Here is a 19,130-nt window from a genome sequence, read left to right as displayed (position 1 = left end):
AGGGCACGTCCATTGCATTTTGACTTTCTTAAGCCGGTCTGCCAACTGCTCAGTTATTAGACAGTTTTAGTTACACGTACGTAGAGGCTTCACGTACGCAAACGTGAAAAGCCTACGTTTTTTAGCTACGCAAAGCAACGCTTTTAGCTACGCGTACGCGACGCACGCCAATAGGGACCCCGTAGCCACATCTATCGGGAAATGTGAACACGGCGGTAGCCAATTCGATCCTGTCGCCGTGTTTCAATGCAAGCCGTCTGCGCGCGCGCGGCCCGCTATCGCTTGTTCATGATCTCGCGGAACTCCCACGCGAAGCTGTCTACGTGCGCAAGAAACGCACGCAAAGAATTGAATCTCACGTACGTCCATGAGACGCGCGCCCGCCCGCTACGTTTTACGCATGCGCACTGCTGACACGTAGAAGCTTTACGTACGCAAAGCCTCTAGGTACGTGTAACAAAAACTGCCTATTATCGAAAAGTCTGCGCCAGTATCGACTAAAGCTGTCACGTCGTGCTCATCAATCGTTAAGAGTAGGTCCGCCCTCCCGAATTCGTCGGCGTTCCTTTTCTCCGGGTTTCTCTGCTCGTTTCTCTGTAATGTTGGGGGACTTTCGGCGGTTCGACGACATCCAACCTAACCCCCGGAGGGTGCCGATTTCAGTTTCCCCGCCGTGGACGTCGAGAGCGGCCTCTCACCACGTCGGCGAAACTGCGACGGTTCGGCGAAGAATAACGCAACGGAGAGGGCGAGTGCGACCGGATATTAGCTGAGCTGCCTTGTTCCCGAGCGACACTGTCGTCGAAGCGTCGATGTCTCTCTGGAGACTGTCACCGAGTGGCAGGTGACAATTCCTGGACGCCACCCTGACGATGAGGGCAAAAACGATAAATGTGCCTGGTTTGCCACATTGAAAACACAATGGTCGGCGATCAGCAGTGCGCCATACGACGGTCCTGCGAACCTGGGGTCACCTGAAATGCTCCCTCTGTATCCAGGCAGCAATAGGTGGCCGCTGGTGGTACTGCTGTACTGGCCGGGTAAAAAGTGGGTGGCGAACAGCGTCGGCGTAGCTGTATGTGCGTGGCTCGGGACACGGTTCAGGGTGTGGCTCAGGAGATGCTAATGCTTGCCGAATATCTTGGCGAACGACTTCAGCGACCGAAGCAACAGTAAACTTCTTCGGTGTCGCAGTTTGCTTCGCAATCTCCTCGTGCACAATGTCTCTTATTAGTTCACGCGGGAAGGTCTCGTCTGTCACTGTCAGTACTGCGGCTCCTGCAGGCGCATCGTTAGTCAGGCATTCGTATTGCCGGCAACGCTGCTGCAGCGCCCGCTCGATTGCTGTGGCGTCCTTAATGAACTCTTCCAATGTTGTAGGCGGGTTACGCACGATACCAGCGAATAGCTGTTCTTTGACGCCGCGCATGAGATGGCTCAGCTTCTTCGAATCAGGCATGTTGGGATCCGCGCGGGACGAGACATGTCCACAAACGAGACATGTCCTCGGCAAACATCGAAACACTTTCGTTGGGCTTCTGAATGCGCAACTCGAGAAGGCGTTGCGCATTATCTCGGCCATCAGTGCTTCCGAAGGTGTCAAGTAGCCGACGGCAAAATTCGTCCCACGTTGTCAAATGTGCCTCTCGATTCTGGAACCACGTCCTTGTGCTACCTTCAAGAGCGAAGTACACATTGGAAAGGTTCTGGTCCGGACGCCACTGATTGAACTTAGCTACGCGTTTGTACAGGTCCAGCCAGTCTTCGGCGTCTTCATACGTGTCACTGTGGAAGCTAGTGGGGACTAGATTGTTTTGAACAGTCACCGGTGTTGGACTTGCAAGCGCCATTTCCTGAGTCGGTGAGGTGGGTGACAAAGTTCCTTGGAAGAGGCTGAATTCCGGGCACAGACCTTGCAAGTGGCGGCTTGCGCGGTGCACAGGTGTCTCGACGCGTGGGTGATGTCTTGAAGGACTGTATGCAGGGATACTCGCAGAAGTCGCCCCTATCATTAGGTGATGATGTGATACCCAGCCCGTCCACCAGTGTCACGGCTCACTGGAGACAAGAGCAGAGACCGGTATTTGTTTGAGAGAATTAGGGCAAGCGCTCAGCCAACGCTTCTTCTGTAGCGCCTCGCTTGCACACACGAGGTCATCGTCTTCGTCGTCAACGTGGTTCAGCACAGATGGCGTCATGGCGATATATATATATATATATATATATATATATATATATATATATATATATATATATACACAAACCTGTCTAAGCTTAAGAGGAGTATTCAGGGTGATAGTGACACCATAACAATTTATTTATTTCATTTATTTCTAGATTACTGCCAGCCTCTGATTAGAGGCCTTAAGCAGGAGTGGTTATATACATGACGAACAATACATTGAGTACAAGGTGCGACGCGTGAGCAAAATGAAATAGTACTGAATTTGAAAGTGTGAACAGCGTGCCATTTTCGAAAATGTGGCATTTAGCGCTAACAATGTAAAACTATTCCAGAAGAAGAAAATGCAAACTGCTCTTAGCGCTAAGTAAGAGACAGAAAAACAAAACTAGAAGAATATAGGTATACAAAGCGTGGCAAACGATTTCAGAACATACATTCTTTCAGACAAACATAACGTAGTAGTGTGTCTAAAAATATGTAGCAGTGGCGGACGAATCAGAAAACACGTGCGTTCAATTACCCGGAAGGACAGGCCGAAAAAAAAAGGAATAAAGGAAAGGAGGGCAGTGATGTACCGCGCTCATTTATACAATTTGTTTAAGCAGTTTTAAGAATGATTCAATGGTGTCGCAGGCAACAGCCATTAGCAAAATCTTTTATACCACGCAACATGCGATGAACATAAGAAAAAAATGTTACTTCCTTTAGCTTATCCCTCAAAGTTATTGCTTTCGTCTGCGCATTAATTTGCCTAATCTGGCTTATTCAGCTTTCTTGCGCCCTATGCAAAAAAAAAAAATACATTTTCAAGCACAGAGCCCAGGATAGACATAACAGTCGCACCTCTTAAAACTTTTGAGAGGCCCGAATTAAAGCTAATTAAAGATTTACAGAGACTTCGCTTATAACTCCCACAAACGTGATTCAGTGCCACCTCAAATTATAGACAAGAAGGTGTATCTGGCCACCACTCGGTAATTCAAACGTAAAGCGAACTATGCGAGTCGAATCGCTGTGTATCTTTAAATGTACACATTCCGTATTACACATTCCATGTAGTCGCTTACTTAGTTGTCGATTAACGTGGCTCAAAAAACACCTTTACTTAGGATGCGCGCAACGCGCGAACGAATGCGAGTTCCACACTTGTAGATCAATATTCCGGTAACCCAACCAACAAGCACGGATTTATTGTAGAAGGCCAGAAACTACATAAACTACACTGCGGACATTCCATATTTCCAATTAAAGCTGGCTCATTATTGTCCTCTCGCTAAGAAATCGCTTATGCTGAAGCATGGAATAATGCATATCTTCAACGTCTACACTAAATGCATAGGAATTTCAAGGATCTCTTCATTTCAAGAAGTATACCTATATCTTAGATTTGGGAATCCAAGCAAGATCACGCAACAGCGAGTTGGCTTAAATGAGCCTGGAATGACAAAGACACGTAGGACTGCCGCGTATTCCACACAGAAATTAGGGCACTTCCAACTCACAAGCAACTTCAGTAGTGACTCAGCGTTAACTTATCTTCTATCTCATCTCTGTTGTCTTTTCGTGCTTCTAAACTTCATGATGAGCATAAACCGACTCGCCCGACTTGCTCGTATAGTACGACTTGCGTACTTAAAATTCATCAAAGTGTTTGCTGATCGACAACAACCGTTATTTGACGTCTGTTTTCAATACAGAGCGTCGGGAGGACTTCATTAAGGCATAGCAGAGAGGTCGCCTGTCGGCAACAGTCCTCTTGATTGCTACTATGCTCATGGGAGAAAAAGATGGACATGAGCAAGATCCTTAACGACAAGCTGTACTGAGAATAAGTGTAATGGAGTTGTTATCTCATAAATATGCTTCAAAAGGTCGGTACTTGGGCATGTTGGTAGTCCATACTGAAACTATGGACAGCGCCAAACATCACGAACTACACAAGAAAGATACACGAACATGAGTTGTCTATCAACGGACAACTTTAAATGAAGCATATTTTACTTACTTTTTCTGGATTGAAGGCCCTGAAGACTTTAGTTGCAATATATATCCAAGGTTTATGAAAAAAAGACAGAGCGAATATAAGCAATCTGTCATTCTGCCACTAGAACATGCATATACAGAAGTGTCAACTAGTAGCGATTGGACTAGCGAGACGTCAGAAGAATGATGGAAGAGGTGTGGGTGGTTGAGGCGTAATGGTATCTATGAGTGGAGGTGCCAGAAAGAAGGAAAACAAAAAGAATTAAGTAACTTACATTTCATCGCGCCGTATCACGAATAACGAACGCTGGCGATAGCCAAAATGTTATGGCCCAGTGTGCCCAACTATGCGGAAAGTTTTGACAGCCGTCGGCAACGTTTATGATTACAATTTATTCCACTGTTCCATGCTGCTGTTCTTTTTTCTGTACAGATAAATTGACGCTGCTGCATGAATGGAACTAAAGGCGATATAAACGGCGCCTATATAAACGTTTCGCGACATCCGGACTACACTGTCTTAAGTTCTTTTAAGTGGGATTAGACTTAAGTAGACTCCCACTTAATAACATAAGTGCGAGTAGACTTTTGCGACACTAATGCAACTACGATCTTATTCTCTTTTAAAAACGCCGCGTCATTGCGTCTGCTTACATAATGATGCATATTGTTCCCTGATAAGTCACGCCTACTCGAGCAGTACACTGCAAAATCCTGAAAGTGTAGAGAATTTTTACTGTTGGCAGCAGTATAAAATCGGAACAGGGTCAGCCAGTAAGTGAAAGTGAGTCATTCACTCAGCCAGCCAGCCAGCCAGCCAGCCAGCCAGCCAGCCAGCCAGCCAGCCAGCCAGCCAGCCAGCCAGCCAGCCAGCCAGCCAGCCAGTCAGCCAGCCTCTGGGCCGAAGAGTCAGTCAGTCACACTCAGTTAGTCATTTAGTCAGTCAGTCCGTCCGTCTTGTCTTGTGTGTCTACGATGTTACTAAAGCGGAATGACACGATCGTGATAATTGGCTCACGCCAGCTGTAGCTAATACTTCAGTGCTAAAGTGGAAACAATGTGTAGTAGCCAGTGTTTACGTACTTACCGCAGTCCCTGTACGGGACGCAGGCGCCATCCCACCTCTGGAAATATCCGCTCATGCATACGCACACTTTCTCTGGTCTCTCGCATGCCGGTGGATTCATTCCAGGACAGAAGCCTCCAGGGACGAGCCCACTGCTTGGGCAGTCAACTACGTGTTTGTTCTGACTGCATGCTGAAGTGATAAGAAAAGATTAAATCTCAATAGGTCGGCGTGTCTTCTTTCATAAATGATGATAGCCTGGGAAAATAAAAACTGAAGGGTCCAAGCCCCTAAAAACATAAATATTTTGATAAGGCAGCAGCGACTACGAAATGTGAAGAACTAAAACCCACAAAGTTGGAAAAGCGTAGACAATCGTCAAGTCACACGTAGTCACTGCACGTTTATGAGCTCGCAAGAATAACGAGATCCGAGGTACTCGATCTTTTGTTGATCACAACGTTTCGTTTTCCTTAACGTTATTTTTTCTACACTTCAATTAAGCATAACAATTATTTTCCCTATACATGCTCTAGTTGCTTGCTCTGTTTCTTTATATGTTGAAAGCTGGCACCATGATATGCGAAGTTTGAACATGCTATATACCTGGAAAGGATGAACGTCCAATGGTATATTTGGGACAAGTTGCAAGCATGCACGTCTTATGCAGCACGTATACGCAAAGCTGTGCCAGTACACAGGGAAGACGGCACAGAACAACAATCCCTTTGCTAGATTTACCCCGATAAGTTCCAAAAATAAACGAATATCAGTAAAACTCACTCACAAAATGGCTATTAACCCAAGGCTCACTAGGGGTCAGACTCACTGAAATCAGATTTAGCCCGGGTAGCTTGAACTCAAACTCTCCATAAAAAAATCAGCCGCTGCTCAATGGTACTCTGACTCACCGGTCGGTGAGAGTCTTGCTTAGATTCTGTAAGTTCGCTGAACTATGGTTACTAAACGAACATGGTTACAGTAACTCAAAACCAGAAAAATAATAAAGGATTCTTTATTAAATCGGCATGATCATTGCATATCTTTATTATGGGATTTAGAACGGTACCAAATCGTCAGTTGGCTTGCTATGACCGTGAGGCCAGTAGTGTATTTGCTTCGCTAGACTTGTAGATTTGCACTGCAACAGCGCTTAAGGCTTCAAACGTGCTGACTGTACGCAATAGCTACATTCGCCCAGCGAATTAACAGCTGAACGTTCCGTCGCCAATCGAGAAGTCATAGTTTCATTCACCAACGGCAGTGGCTATATACGGCGCCGGTACAATGCAAGCATTTTCTACACTGACATTTCAGTAGGCGAAAGAAAACAGCTCTGCCATAATATGCGACTATTTAGTACCGCAAAGCCAGTTCATGCAGCAGAAAAGTGCTGCTTGCCATCTTTCTCGTTCCGTAGTCATTACCGCCGATAATGGTCCGAGATCGTCTTCGCCGCAGTTCGTACCTTGTCCCTTGAGCTCACAATCTAGCTGGTATTATTCTGAAAGGCTTGCCCCACTATTGGTTGTTTGGAGCGTAGTGGGGACACGATAATTTAACTATCAAAGGGGTGTAGCTTTTACCTGATGTTGCTTTTATGTGTTTATCTGCGCACAATCAATTAGTTCGTTATAATGCTTTTATATGAATCGCTATAATATATGACGCCAACCGCAATGGCTTAGGCCCTCTGAGAGGCTACCAGATAATCACATGTGCAGTCCGCTACTAGACTACCTCATTCTGCAGAACGGTTATTTGCGCTAACCCATAGCCGCTATCTTTGTTAATAACAGCTAACTGAAGAGACCATAATGCCTGGGACAGAGCAAAAAATCGAGCACAAAAAATATGTGAAGGAATGGAAAATAAACGATGAAAGATAAAAAAAATTCTAAAGGATGAGACTTGAACTCTTACCAAAATTCTACTTTTGCTTGTTCTGGATTATCGTTCGTACTTTTATCAGGTATGCCCGAACTATGGACCTAGGAACATTTTAGTGCCCCCTTTATTGTGCCTATATATGCTTGTTTCGATGTTGGTGCCTGTATTGAATTTTCAGGATAGGGCAATACCTCTTTCCGTGTTTTGCCCTATCCTTATCTTGTTTATAATGCTATCGCCCGCTGGGGGACTTGGCTTAAGGCAGTGGAATAATTAACGAACACTGCCGGTGTAAATACTGTTGTTAACAGCTTTGTATCAGACGAGAGTGTCGCTGTGAGAAGGGCTACAACTGCTGTACGGGACCAAATAGATGAAGGTGACTTAGTGTAGTTGTGCGCTAACTTCACTTTTTTTGCAGAGATTATCGAGAAAGTGGAGTGTTTGGGCACAACTCTGACCTGCAATGTGGGGCTCATTTTCCACGTTCAGTGAAGGTTCGCCCCAATCCGAATTGTACCAGCTGCTGAAAGGTGGTTCGCAACATCAACCCATCTCGGACGAAAACCTCAGACTTTCGTTACGGAAATAACTGCCGAAGGCTCTGAATGGAGAACATTCTGCAATTCCAGCAGAAACAAGACCATTGCAAGTTGGAAATTCCGAGCATGTGCCAATAACTTCGGTGCATGTTGAGCGTGTTCCTTCTCGGCATGCAAACTTATACTCAGTAAAAATACATAACATGAACCAATAAATTTCCTAAATGGTGCTTCTTTTTCACTGAATTCGCTACTTTTTCATACTTGTGTCTAGTCACGCTATATTTCATATAAATCATGTAACTTGCGCATTCTCCGTCGCTCCATTCTATCGGTAAAAGCATGAATGCATAAGAGTAGGGCTCAGTCGGCTGTGTTCGTTATAAAATCATGATTTATCCCCACATGCAGAGCGGCAGTTCATTAATTGAGCATATACATGGCGAAATCGCAGTCCTTGGCGCCCATAAAAGCCATAAATTCCAGGTTTAATGGTTGTTATGAAACCTAAAAGGGTATTTGTAGTGTCTAGACGTCAAATCTCTGGTGATGACTCAACCGGGCATCCAAACCAGATGACAAGGGATGATTGAGACTGCAGAGATCAATTGCCTGGAGAATCTACTACACTCAGTGCAGCGTCAGTGCTGTCACATTGTAGTGACGGTGAATAGCAAACTACAGGAAGAATGCGTATGACAAAACTAACTCTTTATTGGGCAAACTTCCGCCCCTAAAACCAAGAGACTTTCAAAGCCCAACGACAGCGGCGAGAACAGTCGATAACTGCCGAACATATGACCTGCGACTCAAGCGTGTCGGCTTTTATGCAAGGCTACTCTAAGGTTCTGTAAGCGCGGACAACTTTCAGTGGCCATGAAGGGAAAGCTACGGAGGCAAATCGCGCACAAGTGAGAGCGCTTCTGAAAAGAGTCCCGCGTATTAATCCACCGGGGTTTAGGCTGCGGAAACACGAAACATAAGCACCCTATTAGCAACAGTTTGATAAGACAGCACACACCACTGAGAGTATAGGTTTAGTTATTTTGCTTCTTTACCATTCCGCGTCTGGGAAATGCAAAACAGTCGCATGTGGAAACCACGTCGATTCAGCGTCTGTTCGGAGAATAGAGTTTCTAAATAAATACCTTAGAGGGAAATGTGGCACTGGTGTCTACGAGGGCTATCAGGAGCGCTGCACCAAATGGGAATGATGGGAAGTACGGGCTTCGCATTGACTTCGATCTTTAGACTAGTGGCATTTGCTTGCGGTGCAGTAAACGAAGCTATACCTAAATATTGTCACGTAAAATCTAATTTTATTTCTGGTATGTCTTATATAATGTACAACACGTTACATAAACTTTCCATTAATTTGAGATTGAAGCACGGTTTACTATGGTTTATCAACAGGGCACGTGCACCAGGGTATGTATTCTTGTGCGATTGTGTTCCTGATTTAATGCCAGAGAAGAATCCTTTATTTATTTTTACAACAGCAATAACAAGCGTGCATATACTTATATAAAAATACTCAGCAAGTATCTATGGCAATAAAAATGTTGCATTGTCAGAAAGTGTTGCGCCCTTGAGAGGAATGCTACAAGTGTTGTCTGCCACGACGCCTGCTCGCTGCAAACGCGAGATGTTTCTCGCAGACGACAATCACTTGCGAACTCTCTCACTCTTTCGAAAGGCTGCGTCGGCTGTCACGATTGCGGAACGCCTTCAAGTACTTTTAAGCACATCTGCTGCAGTGCTAGCCAGGACGCTTGTGGCCTCCTACGAGTATGCTTCATCATACATTATATCGACGTACCGCTTCCGAAGCGTTATGGCGTGGCTTTGCACATAAGCGTTTTGCGACACTAGTCTACAGCCAGGAAGCAGCAGCCTGTCCTACCACAAGTAAGTTTGTGCTCTCAAAGTCCTAAACCACGCATCTATATGAGCACAGAAATGAGTAATTCATAATGAAGCTCTCAATAAAATTTTATAGTCAAGCCCCTAGAAGTACAACTGCCTATATGTTGTATCAGTAGTATCTCTTTTTTTCGTATTCTGGAAGTTTCGTAAACCACGTAACGCTACAGCGCAAACCTAACACACTTAACAAACCAAGGTCCAGACGGTCAAAACATGTTCTTTCAACGTTTACGACGGCATCGCTTTCTCGTCAGGGTTTCGACACCACATCGCGACACAAATACCGTCCCAGCGGCTGGGCCAAAGCGCTAGCCCCACTTCGAGCAAGAGAACAAAGACACAGAGCTTTGCGTCGCACTGTCCCTCTGCCGGTTATAGCAATTTCGCTTGGAGCGAAGCCGAAACTGCCAAAAAATACTTGTAGACTAGTTCGTCACTCAACAGAATGCCAATCCGTAGCCTGTACTTCCCATCATTCCCATGGTGGTTGAATGATCGCAGCGCCAGATTTCCCTCTAATTATACTAATATGAAACTCTTGTTGTGAGCAACCAAAGCACTGTCAAACACTGCCGGACTACTTGGCGCGGCAACACATCTGCAGCAGCCACGCGCCTGTAAATTTCGCTTCATAGCCACGGGAAGTTTTCCGCTACGTTAACGAAATCTCTGGTGCTCGTGCACCTTCCAGAAACGACGACGCTATTCGTGTCGCGAATACAACCTGATCAAATTATGTTCGGCGAGAACATATACAACAGATAGAACCAGCGATAACATTCCCGTAAGTTACAAATAATGCCTACGCGTCTTGCGATAAGCGATCACATAAGTTGTAAGCGGGTAAAATGCTGTCCCGGCAAAAAGTTTAAATCAGTGCGCGCATCGATGCCCCACTCTCAAAGTCCGTCGTCCCGATGCTATAAACACAAGAGTAAAAAGAAATGCTGGCTCTGCCATATATAATGAAGAGTAGATGTAAGTATGAAATGGCTAACGGCAAAGCAGATTGGTTGGAGATGATACCAACCACAATCTTAAAATGAAGGTAACGAACGTTCATAATGGCACACCCCACCACATCACATCGCACCACGCCATACTGTGCATAGGTCCATATGGAGGCAATGATTTCCCGTCACAGACAGAACCTCATGGCAGTGCCGTCTCGTTCAAACAGCCATCCTAAGTGCGACAGCACTACCTGCTTGGACACGTTTTTCTTTGTTTTTGTTTTGCACGCACAATAAGATAACTTGGGACTTTACGTGATAAAACCACAATATAATTACGAGGCTGGTTACCCCAAAACGCGAACAGAGAAAGACGTAACAACTAGTTTCACGATCAACATCGACAGTAATACGATTAGCAATCGAGCAATCAAGCAACACACCATATTTCTGAAATCATATTGATTGAACACATGTAGTGGTGACTCTTAGACTTTCGTTTCTTTGACTATATACCCATACCCTGATATCGTCTCACTTTTTTAGGGCACTCGCCTCCCAAAATAACCCATCAGCAGGGATACTTGACGACGACTGTATGACACCGATGCAGTGACGAAGATGGAATGATATGGATCGAACGCAAAAGGGGCAAAACCAAAGGCTCATATATTCGGTGGGCTGCCTGAAATGGGGTCTCTGGAAGGGTGCTACGGCGGATACCAAACTTCTTGAATGGCAGATCAGTATTTATTTAAACACGCGAAGGAAAAAGTTGCTGGCATATTTTCAATAAAGAAAGTCTCCCAAGGTAGTGTATTAGGTCCGTTTCTCTTTATATGCGTAATGACAGATTTACCGCGGGGATTTCCACCGGCGCTACGCCAATCCATATGTGCGGATGATGTTTGTATTCGGGCCTCCGGTTCAAGTACCAGAATTGCTCAATCAACTTTCCAGGAAAAAACATTTCGGACCAATTCTTAAAGAAAAGAGGAATGGAACTGTCGTAGAGTAAGACGGTTGTGCTGCCTTTCATCGGAAGATATCTAAAGGATGTTCAGGTGCGCCTTGAGCGACAACATTTTCAAATAGTAAAACAACCACCTCCACCTCCACACAAGACCCTCTCAGGTGAAGACGCCGTAACATGGAGACAACTACAAACCAATACATACCCACATTTAAGCAGACTACACGCAATCCACCCTACACAATATTCATACAAATGTCCCCTTTGTAATGATTACGCGTCCCTATATCACACCACATGGGCGTGCCCCAACGTGAAGGCGGCCCCGCAAATACCCAACCCCACACCCGAGCAGTGGGAGGCCGTGCTGACTAGTTCGGACCCTCGTAACCAGCAGCAACTGGTTCGGCAGGCCCGGGAGACAGCAAGAGCCGTAGGAGCCCTGGACTAAGGGCGCCTCCCGCACAAGCAGAAAGATACCTGCTTGTCCTTTCTTTATTTTTTAGTAAATGTTTCTCCTCCTCCTCTATAATACATGTTCTTCGCCGCGTAGCAGGCACGACAGGTGGAGGGTCTGTGTCATCCCTACTAATGTACACAATACACTTCTAAAGCAAAAGATGGGATGTTCTTCACCTGTTCTGCATTGAATCTTCCGTTCATCTGAAGAGAGACGTCAACGATAATACCTAGGACTCCTAGAGTATGTTCTGGCATTCCAGAGCAACCTCAAATTCTTTGTTAATTGCAGGGGCACGTCATTCTCCATTTTCTGTTATGAGGACAGTTGATACTCGTCGACGCTACTTTCTTCTTTTAGTGGAGCACAAAAGGCAGCAATTGCATTCATTTAGAGACACAGGGCAAACATCAATACGGTGATCCGGATGCACAATATCCACGACTACCACACCATGAATTTTGCTTCTCAGATATCTCCTCCCCTCCATGGCGACTCCCCAAGAATCGAGCTTTCGATTGAATGAATTATTCGCAAACAACATATGTTTACGCTAGCAGCAGAGCAACTAGCGTTATACTAGTTATACCAGATACCAGACAAAACACTTGTTCGATCAAAATTAGAATATGCCTCGGCCATCTGATATCCCCCTCAAGTATCACTGACCCTCTCTCTCGATGCCATTCAGAACCGCGCATCCCGCTTTATTCTATCTATTTACTTTCATCATGCTAGCGTAACACTAATGAAGCAAACCCTTAACATACCGGAACTCTCAGTACGTCGTGCATACAGTCGCCTCTGCCTTTTCCACAAGATTTACCACAACCCGGTATTAAAAGAAAAACGTCTTACTCCTCCTTCCTACTTTTCATCCCGCAGTGATCACCTTCATAAAGTTTTCGTGCCATCTTGTCGCACGAACGCGTACTATTAGTCTTTTTTCCTCGCACCTGCAATGACTGGAACCACCTTCCCGCATCGGTCGCTACTATTATAGACTCATCGAGGTTCAAGACTGCTGTTTTCCATGCCATATAACAAATATTTTATTCATTGATCTGCATTCTTTTTCTGTGTATATGTACCGCTCCTTCCTGTAGCGCCTGCGCGCCCTGAATGTATTTGAAATAAATAAATAAATAAATATAGTTTCGATACCCTGGCTATATTCAAGCTATAGAGATGGCTTTTGCCAAATAATTTCTTCTACAGCTACCTTTGTCGCTCCAGAATGGAACGAAACACAGACGTTTAAACTATCTCACACGACATCATCAACAGCAGCAAAGCTTTTTGCAATATTGCATTTGTTACGATACATAAATTCAGTGCAAATAGGAGAACAATGGGTCACCCTTTGTAATTCAAAGCAAGCTTTGTTTTCACTACATAGTGACATCATTAGTTTCATAGTGACACTTCATAGTGACATCATCAGCGTTAGTTTAGGAGACACAAAATGCCAAAATGTTCTTCCAGTAGGTACCTGGCTACTGCAATATCCCTAGAAATGTTGAAGCAGACAAGGCAGCTGGACAAGGACACGTTATAACGCCACACGCGGTCACCTTCTAACGCAAGGCTAATTGCGCCACATACTAAGACAGATCTCAGCCATTGGTGCCAAAGCGACATGGTTTGATCAGAATTCGAAAGCTTCAGGTTTATTTAACATTGACCTATCGCTTCAATTTAAGATGGTGTCCACATTTTATGCAACCAGAGACATTGAAACGCTCATTCACCGTCTGTGGCACGGCACCGCTTACAAAAAGCCCTTTCGACATAAAATTTTAAGAGCTGAGAGTCGGGAATGCAATTATGGCCACGCGGAAGAGGATGTATAGCTTCGTCTGGTAGAATGTTGGCGACATGCTACACGCAGGCAACGCTTAGCATGTGATCTGGTGACATTAGGCCGCAGGCCCTTCAGCCTCTAGAAGACCTTATGTCGATGACCTAACCCGGCTTTGGCCCAATTCAGTGCCTGGAATAAATTACCTTCATTTGAATTTAATCCGTGCTTTCTTATGTGCCCTGATTTTAGAGTAGTGATGTGACCAGACTTTGTGTTTACTTTAGTTCACTTATGTGACTGGACTTTGTGTTGGTCTGTTTCGGAGTTTACTTTCAGTTTTAGTGAGGCATTAGTGTACTTATGTGACTGGACTTTGCGTTATTATCATTTGGAGTTGATTTTTAGTTTTAATGCGTTTAGGTTAATTATTTTTTAACGCTATATGTGAACAGGAGCAGCCGGCGCCGAGCGAGTAAAGGCAACATCTTGTTAGTACCATATATTAAAAAAGGCGCATAATGACGACAGCAGGTAGGCAAAACGATGCCAATTCTTGAATTATCACGATTGAATAACGATGACAAAGTGATGAAGACGACATGAGGACGATGAGATGACGAAGACGGTATGACGACAACCAGATGAAGAAGTGGGTATGACGACGATGTCAGGTACAAGACGGTATGACGGCGATAGTAAAACCAAGGGTGCATCATAGCCCCTATGTGGCGATGACGCACTGACGACAAGGGTATTATCACGGTTGAATGACGACACCGTGAGTAAGGTAGATTGAAGAAGGAATCACGTCGATTGATCGACTAAAGTGATATGGTGACGGCGACATGGGACGACGATGGGATGATGCTCCTGAATTAATGCCCGTGAAACGAGAGCCTGAAAATGGTGACGTGACGACAAAGGTGTAGACGACAACAGCACGACAAGAGTCGGATGTATAAGTTATAGCGATGACAATGAAATGACCGCGATGGCATCCCTACGACGGTATGACAACGAATGCGTGACGACGACTGTATGACGTTGATGCAGTGATGACGGTGTCATGGCAACGGCGTGAAGACAATGGGGTAACGACGAGTTTTTGATGAGAATGGCGTGAAGAGGACTGTATCACGAAACCTATATGACGAAGATGGTTTGAGGAAGACGGCATGATGAAAGCCAGATGTCGAAGTTACAATGACGGTCATGGAACACCGCCACGGAATCCCTAGGATGGTACGACAACGAATGCGTAACGACGACTATATGATGGCGATGCCATGACAACGACATGACGAGAACGGGTTGACGATAGTGTGTGATGACAATAGAGCGATGATAGCTTTATCAAGAAACATGCATGACGACAACTGCGCGACGAACGTCGCATGACGAGAGTCGGATGAGAAAGCTACAGTGACGATGATGATATAACCATGATGACATTGTCTGAAAAATGAGTCATGACAGGGACTGTCTAACGATGACGTCGTGAAAAAGGTAGCATAGCCACGATTAGAGAGAGCAAATAATAAAGGAAAGGTAGGGAGGTTAACCAGGACTGAGCCCGGTTGGCTACCCTACGCTGGGGAAAGAGAAAAGGGGACGGAAAGATTCAAAGTAGAACAGAAATTCTACTGGGGATATCGTTCGGTCACTCAGTCCGGACCACAGACGCTGACTCAATCCAGTAGCTTTCAAATATCGCAGCAGAGCTTTTGTGGCCTTTTGTAGCTGCGATATGCGAGGCCATCGTCCCAAGATCTTTTTCAAGGCGAACGGTGTTCTATCTAGCTGATTGAGAGCTGTGCAGAGGTCATGCCTATCGTTTTCAAAAGATGGGCAGTAGCACAGTAGATGTTCCATAGTTTCCTCGACACCGCAGGCATTGCAGTCAGCGCTGTCAGTCACTCCAATCAAAAACGTATATGCATTGGTGAAGGCGACGCCCAAGCGTAGGCGGCACAGCATTGTTTCCTCATTTCGCAGAAGTCCTGGTAACTGCCGCAGTTGCAGAGAGGGGTCGAGCGAATGCAATCGTTCTTGGCTGAATTCATGTGTGTGCCACTTCTCTAATGTCATACGTTGTGCTACCTTGCTTAGGTGTTGGACTGCGTCGGTCCGCGATAAAGCTAGAGAAACAAGGGTTGCTCTTTCGTGTGCTTTCCTAGCAGCTTCGTCAGCGAGGTCGTTGCCAGAAATACGACAATGGCCAGGCAGCCACTGAAACACGACGTCGTGTCCTTTTGCTATCATACGATGGTGCATTTCTCGTATTTCCAACACTAGTTGTTCACAGGACCCGCGACGAAGAGATGACAGAAGACATTGTAAGGCCGCCTTCGAATCGCAGAATATTGCCATCTGATTAGCGGGTTGGTTGTTAATGTAATCAGCGGCACCTCGGAGGTCAACAAGCTCCGACACGGTCGATGTTGTCAAGTAAAAAATCTTGTATCGGATGCTAGTTAATCGTGATGGTATAACCACTGCGCCGGAGGAGCTGGTCTGAGTGGAAGAGCCATCGGTATATATGTGGACTCGGTCAAAGTAGAAAGCGTTTAAACAATCCAGAGCTGCTTGCTTCAGGGCCGCCGTAGGCAGGTCGGTCTTCTTTCTTATCCCTGAAACCGTAAGACACACTTGAGGTTGTTTTAAACACCACAAAGCTGAGGTTGAACATGCTGACGGTGTGAAGCCCGATGGTAGACAGGCACGATGGATGCTAACCTCGTTGGAGAAGGACGCCTGTGGTCGTCGTTCTGGCAGGCAGGCAAGAGAGCTTGATTGCATGCGTGAAACATGACGAACATGGGCCCTAAGCGTGTCGGTGCTAATGTAAGTCATGATCGCATGGTCTCGAGCCATTATAATGATTCCTGCTGTTGAGGCGCTCCGCGGAAGGCCTAAGCAAACGCGTAGTGTCTGTGCTTGCACGCTCTGAAGTTCTAGAACATTTGACTTGCATGTTTTAGCAAGCACGGGAGAACTATAGCATAGCAATCCGATAAAAAGTGCTCGATATAACTGTAGCATGGAGCCCACTGACGATCCCCATGTTTTCCCGGCGACGAACTTGAAGACATGAAGAATAGATGTGAGCTTTTTCTTCAAACAGGCAACGTGAGGGCTCCAAGAGAGGTCCCGGTCCACAATGAAACCCAACAACCGATGATTTCTCTTGTTGGAGATAGGCTGGCCATTGATGCATACTGGATAACGCGAGACATCGGTGTTCGTCTAAAAGCGACTAACGCACATTTTTCTGTTGAGATGGCAAGGCCTTGTATATGAAGATAGTGAGATGCCTGTGTTGCTGCTTTCTGTAGCCTTGCGCGAACCTGCAGACGAGTGACCGCTGATGACCAGATGCAGATGTCGTCGGCGTAGATTGAGACACTCACTGTTACCCGTAAGGATTCGGCCAGCCCAAGAAGCGCGAGGTTGGAAAGAATGGGGCTTAGAACACCGCCTTGGGGAACGTCTCGGCATGTGTAGTGGTCGGTAGTCGGACCATCTTCGGTACGTACGAACAAGGACCTTTGTGTCAAGTAGTTTCTGATCCATCGATATACTCACCCTCCTAGTTCAATTGTCAAAAGTGCGTCTAGAACGGCTTGATGGGAAAGGTTGTCGTAGGCGCCTTTCGCGTACAAAAAGAGCGCTACTAATAATCGTTTCCAAGATTTTTGCTCTTCTACTGATGACACTAGATCGATGACACTGTCAATCGATGAATGGGCTCGTCGAAATCAAGCCATAGAATCAGGGTAAATTTTGTGGAGTTCTAGGTACCATTCGAGACGCATGAGGATCATGCGTTCCATGAGCTTCCCGACGCAGCTGGCAAGTGCTATAGACCGATACGATGTCAATTCGAGCGGCGACTTTCCTGATTTTAGTAGCGGTACGAGACGGCTGCGTTTCCACTGCTGTGGGACCACACCATCTTGCCATGAACTATTAAAAAGGCTGAGGAGCTCTCTTCGTGCTTCTCGGCCTAGGTGGCCCAAAGCAGTATATGTTATGCCATCGGGCCCTGGTGAAGACGAACACCTACAGAGCGTCATAGCAGCTTCTCACTCTTCCATAGAGAATGGAGCCTCTATGCTTGTATCTCGTGGACCGGGGATGCCGTTTAAAGCCATGTCAGGGACTAAAACTGTGCCACCGGCGATTTTCGCGCGAAATTCCTTTGCAACGTCTATCTCACGGCGGTTTTTATAGAGAGCAAGGGCGTTAAAAGGGTGTCGTTGCTAGGGTCATGAGCAAAGACCCCGTAGGGTACGCCACACACGGGACAATGGCTTGCGGGGGTTACTGACTCTCAAAAGCATTTCCATCTTTGATCCGCTAGCTTATCAATTCGGCGCCTTATCTTCTTTTGCATGCGCCGAGCTTCTCTGAGGTCAATAATTGACTTTGTACGCCTGTACCTCCTTTCAGCGCAGCGACGTATTGTACGAAGCCTTTCCAATTCAATGTCATTCTCTGCATGCTTTGATGAATGTGTGAAGCAACGCGTGCAATCTTGCATTCAGTTTGCAATTATGTCTTCTAATCTGCGTGCGATATCTTTCTTGCAGGTGTCTTCTACTCGATCTTGAAAGACTGACCAGTCGATTTGGCGAGATACAGCCGGTAATGCGGCGTCTAGTCCATCGATTCTCACATAGGTCGGAATATGATCCCTTACATGGGTTTCAATATCAGTGAACCACTGCACGCTCGAAGTCAGGCAACTTGACACCAAAGTCAAGTCAAGGCAGCTGCTGTACGTTGTTCCTCGCAGAAATGTCGGACTTCCGCCATTTAGAAGACATAGGTTGTGGCCTGATGCAAAGAATATTAGTGACCTGCCCCTCAAATTTATCCTGCAGCTTCCCCATATATGGTGGTGAGCGTTGAAGTCCCTTGTTATTATCCAAGCACCGGGAGTGGCAGCCATAATATCTTCTAGTATTTTGCTGTCAAACTGAGTTGTTGGGGATAGGTAGACGCCAATAATAGGATGAGACAGCCTCTTCTTTTTCACACTAACACAGACGTATTGGTTACCGTCGTGTGGCGCTACGGCTTGCGAAAAATACGTTAGGTCCTTGCGTATGTAAACCAGAACCTTACTACTACGGACACACGTTGTTGAAACAAAAGGTTCATATCCTGATAGTCTTATGGAGGCTGATAAGTTCGGTTCACAGATCACCAGTACAGGAAAGTGGTAGTCAAACATGAACTTGTCACGAGGATCCCATCCTCGTCGCCACTGTCACGAGGATCCCCTCCTCGTGGCCATCCTCGTCATTCTCGTGACACTGGTGACGAGGATGGCGACGAATAAC

The 19,130-nt window shown here is 45.8% G+C and overlaps 1 protein-coding gene across 3 annotated transcripts in view; it reads right to left on the bottom strand.

Annotated features, from left to right (window-relative positions):
* LOC129385672 (uncharacterized) overlaps window positions 1–19,130 on the bottom strand; it is a 135,740-nt gene that overhangs the window by 84,874 nt on the left and 31,736 nt on the right. For all 3 annotated transcript variants that reach the window (XM_055072561.2, XM_055072562.2, XM_055072563.2), the window contains exons 3-4: window positions 5,256–5,426; window positions 4,191–4,216 (exon numbers count right to left, since the gene is read on the bottom strand). In XM_055072561.2, coding sequence (XP_054928536.1) covers window positions 4,191–4,216; window positions 5,256–5,426 — 197 coding nt within the window. The remainder of the gene's footprint in view (window positions 1–4,190; window positions 4,217–5,255; window positions 5,427–19,130) is intronic.

This window comes from Dermacentor andersoni, chromosome 7 (assembly GCF_023375885.2).
Source record: "Dermacentor andersoni chromosome 7, qqDerAnde1_hic_scaffold, whole genome shotgun sequence".
Classification (NCBI taxonomy): Eukaryota; Metazoa; Arthropoda; class Arachnida; order Ixodida; family Ixodidae; genus Dermacentor; species Dermacentor andersoni.
Note: the sequence above shows the minus strand (reverse complement) of the source record. Positions and strands in the feature narration are given on the sequence as shown.